This window comes from Zingiber officinale, chromosome 9A (genome assembly GCF_018446385.1).
Source record: "Zingiber officinale cultivar Zhangliang chromosome 9A, Zo_v1.1, whole genome shotgun sequence".
Taxonomy (NCBI): Eukaryota; Viridiplantae; Streptophyta; class Magnoliopsida; order Zingiberales; family Zingiberaceae; genus Zingiber; species Zingiber officinale.
The window spans coordinates 133,952,330-133,963,210 of record NC_056002.1 but is presented as its reverse complement, the minus strand read 5'-3'; the positions used below and the strand labels follow the sequence as shown (position 1 = coordinate 133,963,210).

Below are 10,881 nucleotides of genomic sequence, written 5' to 3'. Positions count from 1 at the left end.
TTGAAGAGATTCTAGATGAAGAATTGTCGAATAAAATTTTGGCCTGTCCAAGTCGGTGAATATTCAGGGATGGTGGATCTAGAAGATCATTTGAGACGTTTTAAGAATGTTACTCTTTTGTGACAGTACTCTGATGATGTAAAGTGTAGAGTTTTCTTAACAGATTGTCACTCAATTCCATTCGATCTTTTGAGGAGTTCAATACTATGTTCTTACAACATTTTGCTAGTAGCAAGCAGTATCGTGAAACCGCATTGAGTCTTTTTTTCCATGAAGCAACGAATTCAAGAAACTTGGCGAGATTACATCCAACTTTTTAATTGGTGGCTTTGGGGGTATATAGGCTACATTTGATGTACTAATTAGCTCTTTCTTCATGGATTATTGGAGGGAGACTTTATCAGATTGATCACTGGTAAAGAAACCGTCAACTAGTTTTGATGCTCTTCTAGGGAGAGCCGAGAAGTATATTCATGTGGAGGAGGTTCAGCGCGCCTAAAAAAGTGACGTAGACCCTTCAACAACCCTTAAACCCCATCCATACAAAAGGTCCCCATGGCCACCTCTGCAAAATTCACTGCCTCGACCAAATTTTAATTACACTCCAGAGATGTTTGTTTATGAAACATTTGAAAGGGAGAAAGATGTTCAGGCAATAGCAAGGAATCCGTTACATGCTCTGATACCTCCTAGACAAAAGTCTTTTCCTACACCAGTACATCCTAGGCCATGATGGTGTAGGAGGATTTGAATATTTTTCCTATTATTTTTAGTAATTTTTAAATTTTTTAATATTTAAGATATTTAGGACATTTTTGTTAATTTTCATCTTATATATATATATATTTTTATTTTGAGTATGTTTAAGGATTTTAGAATTATTAGTCTTTTTTTTTTCTTTTTATTATGATTCCTTTTCTTCCTGATAGGAATTGAGGTGTATATGTTAGGATTTATTTCTTTTCTCTGGAATTAAGGTTTAGAGTCTATATAAGGATATGTTTAGTTGATGTTTAGGAGAAGATTTTTGATTTAATAATATTTTTGACAGTGCAATTATTTTTTTATTTTCTGGTATTTCTCTTTTAATCAATATGTTTTAGAAGATTGTTTTCGATATTCGTGTATGAATCAACGGATCGTGATCTTAACAAATGGGTTCCGACTGAGGAAGACTCATACTATGATCGTAGTACCCAAGATGAGATATTTGAAGATTTATAGAGGCAGTTATCCCAACGTCATGAAATCTTAAAGATCGTAAGTTCTTTTATTTTAATTTAGATTAAAAAATTTTTTTGAGAAAGATATGAACTGAGAATATCAAAAGATGAAAACGAGACTGAGTTAATTGACAATCTAGTATATGCTGATGAAGTTGGTAAGGTTCCTTGTGAAGATGACCCTAAGAAAGAGAACGCTAACATTGATGCATCTCCAGTAGTTATTCCAACAAACATATCAGAGCCCCAGGGCGCTTTCGATATGTTCATTAATTTTAGTTCCTATTATGGATTTCAGGTTGAAGGTTTTGAAAACACTCCGAATTCCTTTGCCGATTCTTTTTGGACCAGGCCCAGCTTGCACTTGTTCCTGGAGGTACAGTTGGAGATAATAAATGCATTCAGATTTCTTACGCTCTTTGTCAACCTTGCAAGAAGCAACGGAGAAAATAAAGAAGTCATAGCTCTACCCAAATCACCTGTTGCTAACTCCACGTGGCTGACCATCCTGGATGCTTTATCTCTAATTTCGATGAGATCACAAGGTGAAGCAATTATAACGGAGATTATAAAAGGATATCTTAGGAGAGGAGGTTGAAACACCATTTTGTATCATTCTAAAACAGAAGTATAATTTGGAATAGGAGAGGAGAGAAATGATCAGAGTCAACATCGGAACAAAGGATGATAAGGTCAAACTAAATCCTAAACTTGAATGGCCGAGGAGAGAGAGGAGGAAGAGTAAGGTGAGTTTTGATGAAAACTCTAATTCACTTGTCACAAGCTGAGAGTGGAATAGAATAAGATGAATGACCTGTGTGTACGGTTTCAACTTTTGAGGTTTTCGACAATACGACATAGAAGAGATTTGTTTTAGAGAAGACATTTGCTTTTCCCGAATAGAGAGATGTCGATGTTACGTGCATATGAAGTAAAGAAATAATTTTTTTTTTAAAAAAACATGATGAGTATGCTTAGGAAAATGGGAATGAGGTTAGCTATTAGCAGGTAGATCAGATTTTCTGGATCATTTTTTACGGTTCAGAGGATAATTTTTTTATATGAATTGATGAGGATGAATGATTTCTATCTATTTTATGAATAAAGATTATTCATTTCATCAATTCATATTAAGGGACCATCGATCTAAAGGATCTGTCCACATTGACAGGAGATGTAAAATGGGAATCAGTTGTCCTTTGGCAAATATATCTTTTGGGAAGTGCCCCTTTGGTCAATTGTCAAAATTCTAAAAATTTTAATTTTTTTTACTCCACATGCTCCGATCGTAGGTACTCCGTTAGCACTTTCCAATCTTTCAACTAAATAGCTACTGTTTGAGTGAGGCTGACCATTACCAGCGTTTAGAGAATAGCAAATTTTCAGATGACAATTTCTGTTTCATCTCTCTTCCCGGCCACATGGCCTCGTTGATTCTATTATTGTCAACGATTTCGTCGCCGCCTCAAATGGTTCTGCTAGTTCAAATCGGAGGATCTAAGAGCCAAGGCGGACAAGCAACCACGTTGTTGGTTCAGCCCGTAGCTTTCATCTCCTTTTCAATCGGCAACCCCAACGTTCTCCGTCAGTGTCGACCCTTTGGGACCTTTCTGCTTCCACGCCCCTTGCACCTCGACATCCTATCGTCCTGCAATGTTCTTCTAGATCGCATCCACCCCCGCCTCCTCCTCCTCGTCCTCGACCTCCTCCTCCTCCTCCTCCTCCTCCTCCTTGTCCTCGTCGTCGTCCTCCTCCTCCTGTAGCGAAACAAAAAGACAAACGAAGAAAAATTACAATTCCTAAGTTTGACCAAAAATAAAAAATTTATTTAAGACAACCTTCAAAAGTGTAAACCCAAAAACTTAATTTGCAAAATAAAATATTAAAAATATCCTAAATATATAAAAAAAAATAAAAATTATTAAAAATAGTATCAAAATATTCGGAGCTCTGGAAAAAAAAAAAACCCCTAAACGATGCTATAAAAAAAATGAGTTACTTTATCCGAGGGAAAAAAAAGAATCATTTCAGAATAAAAGAAAAAACAAGTTACAGGAACTTTGTTAAAATAGCATCTGAAGATTTGACAAGGTTGATAGCAGAAATACTGAAAGATCAATCTCCTTCTAGCTTTTAATTAATATGGCACTAATTTCTGAAGCAAAGTATTGGGCAGCGATATCAATGAATAGCAAATGTATAATTACTCTGCAGAAGAAAATAAATACTATCGTGATTTTACCTCTCTTAATGATAACGGAATAAGCCGGAACTTCTTAATTTCCGCCAAGTGTCTTTGCTCCAGTGCCAGATCACAATCTTCAAATTCTAGATCTTCGAGGGAAGGCGGTAACCACTCAGGCAGAGACTGAATTTGTGGGCAATTAGAAATCCACAAATTCTCGAGGGACGTAAGGGTGTACAACTTTGTTGGCAGGGATTGTAGATTCTCGCAATCAGAGAAACATAATGTCTGGAGCGATGTCAAGCTTTGCAATGACTCCTGATCTTCCCCCTCGAACATCACCGCTTCACAAGAGGATGAGATTATAAGTTTACCGACAGATGATAGTAATTTTTTGATTAGTGGTTGTTTCATTAACGCTGTGTCATTAATCTCTAACTCCAACCCTGCCAAGTTATCTGTTAGTTCAAGTAGAAGGTTAGGGCATCCTTTAATCCTCAAGAACTGGAGGTTGTTTGTTGTTTTCTCGATTTCTAGATCAATCACTCTAAGCCATGGTTCTAGTGGCAAAGAAACTGGATTGGGACATTTGCTTATCAACAAGGGAGTCAATAGGTTATGCAGCAAGTCAGGCAGTGATTTGGAAAGATTTCCACAATCAGATAAACGTAGGTATGTAATTGATGGCGGGAGTTGGAAATCAATGTACTTATCTGGTGTCATGCTCATGAGCTTCGGGCACTTTTTTATTGACAATGACCTTAAAGAGGCGAGTTCTTTCAACCTTTTGACTGGCACCCACAACAATTGTTCACATTTTTTTATATGAATCTGCAGAAGATGGTGTGGTAGTAACCCTCGTTCTAGACTTGTCAAATTTGGACAATTCCAAATGGCCAAATCCTTCAGAGATACAGAATTAGTTGTACTGCTACATTCATCAATTGCTTTCCAGTATCTTGGACAATCTACCAGCCCAACATTATTTAATTTTACGCATTGTATTGAAGGAGGAAGGGGAGGTAACATCTTCAGCTTTTGACAATTTGAAATATAAAGATCCTCCAAGCAAGGAAATAGATTTCTATCATCGGAGCCGTAGAACACTTCCCATGCCGGCATTTCTATGAAACGGAGAGTACATAGTCTAGGAAAGCAACTGCCTTCTTCTGTCGTGGCAAAGAATTTCTCACCTATCATCTTCACTCCCGGCAAATTCTCAATGCAAATAGATGTCAGACATGGAAGTTGTCCAAGATTTGGGAGATCCTCCAACATGGTAATACCCTCTAGTACCAACTTTTCTAGTTGGGAGAAGAACTGGCATACTTTTGGATCGAACAATTTGTGTATATTTTTGGTCTGGACTGAAATTCTCACAAGGAAGAGGTGCTTTAATTGTGATAGTTGCCCAATAGCTGATAGATCGTTCCACCTTTTACAATTTTCAAGTTTGAGAGCTTTCAATCTAGAATATACTTGTTCGTGTAGCCAATTGGGAGGTCTAGCTCCATTATATCCTCTGATTATCAGACTTTGTAGGTTGTGATGCGGCTGGAGACCTTCAAGCACATGCTCTGACATGTGCAAATTAACGTCTGAATCAGATTCTTGCAGAGATGTCCATTCTAGCACCAACTCATCGAGGTGTTCTTTACTCTTCAAACTAGCAATATTTGCTTCATCCTTGTTCTCCACATTCTCAAGATTTGTTATGCATAGAAACCCCCGGAGTTGGTTCAAACCTTTTAATTCAACAAGTTTGTGTCCATTATCCTTTGTCACTTTGAAAGCATACAAATTTTGAAGAGAAGTAAGCTTTCCGATCTCTGCTATCTTGTGAATAAAGTTTACTACTGCATAAATGTTCCGCAAGTTGATCAATTTCGTCATGCCATGTGGGAGACCTTCTAAGTTAGAACAACAATCTAATTTCAATGTCTGCAGATTGTACAAGTCGCATAATGACTCAGGCAACCTTCGAAAATCATTTTGAGATAAGTCAAGATAGCGGAGATGTATTAACTTGTCAATACTATCAGGTAGTTCTTTCAAAGAACAATTCTTCAAGACAAGCACATGAATATTTTTTAATTTTTCCAAAACACCACAATCAAAATTAAAGTTCTTCCAAGAGAATTTTTCTACTATCAACATCATCGTCCGTAATTTATCGCAATGAGAGAATTCTGTTAAAAGTCTGGTCTCAATACCTTCTTCATTTGTGTATATTGAAAGATGACGAATGGTACTAGGAATGTCATGGAACTTGCCTTTTTCAATCCTATAAGATTCACCCACAGATATGAGTTCTGCAAGATCATGTATGAGGTCATGCATTATAAATCCTCCACTCTTTGACTCTTGAATGAATGACCTGTTAACTAACTCATGAAAGTAGTTGCTCCCTAGCTCCTCCATTCTGGTACTTCCTTGAGTCACTATAAATCCTTCTGCTATCCAAATACCGATCAAGTCAGATTCATAAAACCTATAATCTTTAGGAAACAAGGAGCAAAATGCAAAGCATTGCTTAAGATGAGGAGGGAGATGTTGATAGCTCAGTTGTAGCACTGGCATAATCCCATTTTCTTCTTGGGGAAGCTGCCATATTTCACTATCTAAAATGCTTTCCCAGTATTGCTCATCCAATTTCATGCTCAACAACCCTCCTAGAGTCTTTGCTGCAAGCGGCAATCCCTTGAGCTTGCAAGTCATCTTCTTCGCCATGGCTTCCATATGAGGATGATGAAATCCACTATTTGAACAACCAAATGCACATTTCTTGAAAAATTCCCAGAAGCTCTCCTCATCCAGACCTTGCAGATGAATGACATCCACATCACCAACCATTTTAGCAATCTTCCTAGAGCGAGTTGTTACCAATATCTTGCTACCGGGCTTTCCAGACCTCAATGGTGCACAGAGGCTCTCCCATTTGTGCCTGTCCTCGTTCCACACATCGTCCAATACAAGAAGAAATCTCTCTGGCGTGATCTTCTCATTGACAATCTTTTGAAGAGTATCTAAATTCGTGAGATCACACTTCTCCGTGGTTGCACACTCTATAATCTCTCTGGTCAGCCTATCTGTGCAGAAATTTTCAGAAACACAAACCCAAATTCTGAGCTTAAAGTATTTTTTCACGCTGCTGTGATTGAAGACTTCCTGAGCCAGAGTGGTCTTCCCAATCCCTCCCATACCATAAATAGATAAAACAGAAACTCCACTTTGGCCAAATTCAGATGCAACTGCTGGTTTGAACAACAAATCCTTGAGTTCTTGCAGCTCTTTGTCTCTGCCAAACAATTGAGGTTCAGTCGAAAAGGAGCTCGTTTGCCGGCTCGCCGGGGACACTAATTGTTTATTTCCTCTATCATCTTCTGCGCCTAGCGAACTGTAAATTTCCTCGAGAGCAGCTGAGTAGTCATCTAAACTCCCCTTTATTTTCCTGATTTTCTGCACATTATCATCATCATCATCATCTCCTTTTCTGAAAAGGTCACTGGTATAACTTGCAATTGAAGTTTTTGTCCTTTTGCTTGGAGGGGGAGCAGAGTAGGAGGAAGACGAGGCTCGTTTACCAGCCTCATCTCCTTGCTGCTCGATCTGCTGCTTCAGAATTCTGTATTGGAATTCATCCAGTAAGTCATCAGCATCATAAGCAGCATTCTTGAGGTCTATCAGCAAGTCCTTCACTCTCTGCTGCAGGAACTCATCTTTCAGCCACAAGTTCTCGATGGTGCTGATTTTCAGCCTGGCGTTGGCGAGAGAATCCTTCAGCTTCTTGAGGTCATCTTCAACTCCATGCTGCTCACCGAACTGTTGAACAGCGTGATTGACGGCCTTCCCGACCAAGGCACTCACGATGCTCTCCGCGAGCCATCCAAAGGCTGTCAGCGCGAACCTCCCAATCATGATTTCTAGCTGTTTGATGCTTCCTTCTTCCTTGGGAAACAAAGAAGACAAGTTTACAAACAAAGCGTACTGAGAAAAGAATGGAGCGGAAGAGCTCACTTACAAGTCAAGATACTTTGTTAAAGGTACAATTATTGGAGAGGAAGCGAAGAGGAAGCTACAATTATTGGAGCAAAAGAATCCATATAATAAAAATTTTATTAAAAATTCTCAAACTGAATTCCAATTCGAACGCAATCTAAATTTTATAATTACTGAAAGTGCCGGCCTCGTCATTGACTCAGTCCTGACCGCACAAGCCAGATTATTTTATTTTATTTTATTTTTCTCAGCTAATTAAATAAAAATTAAAACAAAACGTCCTGATCCGTCCTCACCCGACTGATAACAAATCCTCTAATTCGTAACATGCGGATCAAGAAATGATCCATTAGTATAGACCTTTGATATAATAATCTTCATACAATGAATCATCTTTGATCCACAAATATTGGACCAAAGAATTCCTACTGCACACGACTCATGGAGTTTTTATAAGAACATAATTAATACACATATTCTTAATTAAGAATTAATAAATTATTATTAACATTTTACGACTATGTTGCGGCAAATTTTAATTAAATGAGGCGATAGCATTAAAAAATTATTAACATTTTTTATTATTTTAATTTTAATCCGACTAATCCAAATAGTTCAATTAAAAAATTACTATTTTTCTATAATTTTTTATTTTTATATTAATTTTTCATCATTATTATATTAATCATCATTATCATATTAATTTTGATATAAAAAAATATTTTAATTTTTAAAATAAAATTTAATTTAATTCTAAAAAAAAAACTCCTTTCGATCCATCCGGTTAATTTGTATCCGATCTAATTCTAGCACCGTCTAAAAGCTCCCATTTCAAATTTGATTTTTTTTTCCCCAATAGAATCAGATCAGATTAACGGATTAGATTTATTTTCGTCGGCTCTATTTTTTATGTCCTATGTATAATATTATATTTTACAAAGCGAAATTTTTTAATGGGAGTTAATTTTCTAAGCTGGAGAGGAAAAGTAGTTACGCTGGACTGGAATAGCCATCTTTAAAGTAAATTACAAATATAAATATTATCTATGTCAAAAAAATATTAAATTAATTTTTATTAAATTTAATCGTTATACTCTATAAAAATTAATTCTATTCGGGACAAGAGAAAGTTATATGAGTGGGATACGGTGATGGTTCGGATTTAAATTAGATTTCATATCTTACATATTTATACCTATCTATTAGAGCCATCCTTATAATCATCTTTATACTCATTGAATATTATCTCTGGAGTTATGATACAGTAGTAATAAGATATTCAGATTATCATTCAAGTATTTACAATTTAAATTTCAGTTATGATAAATTTATAAAAAAATTTCTTTCAAATGAGATATGTAATTAAAGGATGTTGGACTCCTGAGCTATCAACTTTCCGATTTACTCTGGTGGTCGATGAAAAACTTCCGTGAAATTGAACCGATCATCCCAGACTCGACGTTACCCAACTTGATTAATCATTTTTTTTCTATACTCATCGAATATTTATTTAATTTTCAACTCCTTTGGTAGTATATATTCATAGTCTATTCATCATCCTATTATTTTTTAAAATTCTATTTAAAAATAAATAAATTATTTTAATGAACGAATATTTATTAAAATTTTAAATTATTGTACTCATCCGATTTGCCTCGTCTCATGCTCTTTCAATCGAGTGAGGATTTTTCGTAAAAAAAAAAGATACGTATTAGTGATGGGGTAGAAGTAAATTAAATTATTTTTTAAAGACAGAAAGCGGACTAAACTTTCTTTTATATATATATATATCGAAATACTGAATCATAAATATTAGTTTGGGTTCAAATTTTATATATATTGGAATTTAATATGGATGATCTTTCTATAATGATAGAGAAATTAAAGAGATTTACTCGTGATTTTATGTATTTGATATTTCTTTTGTATATATATATTTCTTTTGAAAAAAAAAAAGAAGAATTAGCTGAACTTTAACATTTACTCTTTACTCATTCAATAAGTATACAATTAAATCGTATTCGGTTGGGTGACACCAACTAAATTGAGTGTTAACTCCCATTTATTTCTTATTATATTGAATTAATCGATAAATCTGCTATCGGACATTTATTTTCTCCTTGACATGACACTATTACAAAAAAAATTCGACATATTTCACTTTAATTATAATTATGAGAATCAATCCTACCTTTTCTAGTCCTGTGGTTTAATTATATATATATCAGGTATAGATAGATATGATATAAGACCATCCAAACCAGCTTCACTATCCAAAATGCATAATTTAGGGTAAAAAAGTTACTTTATTAAATTTAGAAATCCACTTTTCAATACATCATATATCAGCTTCCCTATGTCTTCTCTCTCCTCTATAATGTTTAGGGAATGAAATATATTCCCTAAATTTAGAGAAGTACTATTTATAAATGCATAATTTAGGTAATGGATAAGGTAGCTGATGTAAAAAATTTTTTGTTACCCTATCTAAAATTTAAGATAAAATTTTAAAATAGAGTATCTGATGTGGATGCTCTAAGTAGAGTTTTATTACATTCACCTTCATATCCATATTTAAAAATACTCATATCTAAATACTATCGAGCCTAAAATTTTTTTTCATATCCTCCACCATTCGAATCATATCAAATTTTTAGCCGATCTAAGGAAATTGTCATTCTTACAGTGGGATGTATATGTGTGAAGAGACTAAGTTAGCAAAGTTAGATGCATATTTTGAAGAAGAGTCCAACAATACTAGGTAAAAATGCAAAATAAACCTATAAATTTAGAGCTAAACCATCAAATATAAAATAAAAATAGAAAGGAAGTAGAACAGTAATATTTAAAATTAGTATTATTGTCACTGCTTTATAATTTTAAATTCGCTATTTTTTTTCATATTCTATTCTCTAATTACTCTTATATAATTGTTAACATGTTTTCCTTTTTATAATTTTTTTTCTGTAAATGATGCTAATGATCAGTTTAGAGTTGGTGAGAGAATCCTGGGTTCAGTGTAGCGGAAGGATGTGTTGGTGCAATTGACCTCTAGGATTTCGATATTTGATAATGTATTTAAAGTCTAACCAAGAGTTAATTTAAATAGGACTTGATGTGTGGAAGAAGTCATAACTAGAGGTTAGACAAGTGGAGTGTTGGTGAGTAAAGTCGGACCCTAGTGAGTGAAGGTAGGTGGTGAAAGTCTTGGTGAGTGAAACTGGGTCATAGTGAGTGAAGCTAATTGGAGGAAGTCCTGGTGAGTGAAACCAGACAATAGAAGTCCTAATGAGTGAAGCTAGGCAACCCTAGAGGGAGATAACCCTAGGTTATATGTGATCGATTGATTTTCGGTCGACCGCGCGCATTCAACCTGACCAGCAAATCTTGAATTCTGTTAACAATGTTTTACTTTACCATTTTATCTATTATGCTAACTCAGTGTTGCAGGAAAGTTCAGCTAGGTCGATGGGC

The 10,881-nt window shown here is 35.2% G+C and overlaps 1 protein-coding gene across 2 annotated transcripts; it reads right to left on the bottom strand.

Moving 5' to 3' along the window:
- Positions 1-2,514: 2,514 nt before the first annotated feature.
- LOC122019680 (putative disease resistance protein RGA1) lies at positions 2,515-7,465 on the bottom strand. Of its 2 annotated transcripts, XM_042577139.1 has the most exons (3): positions 7,430-7,465; positions 3,466-7,356; positions 2,515-2,980 (listed from the first exon to the last, which is right to left on the bottom strand). In XM_042577139.1, the coding sequence occupies exons 2-3, from the start codon at positions 7,324-7,326 to the stop codon at positions 2,885-2,887; spliced, it is 3,957 nt and encodes a 1,318-aa protein (XP_042433073.1). In that variant the 5' UTR covers positions 7,327-7,356; positions 7,430-7,465; the 3' UTR covers positions 2,515-2,884. The 2 variants fall into 2 exon arrangements, with proteins under 2 accessions (XP_042433073.1, XP_042433072.1); XM_042577138.1 differs by lacking the exon at positions 7,430-7,465 and having other exon boundaries at positions 3,466-7,423.
- Between the last annotated feature and the right edge of the window lie 3,416 nt (positions 7,466-10,881).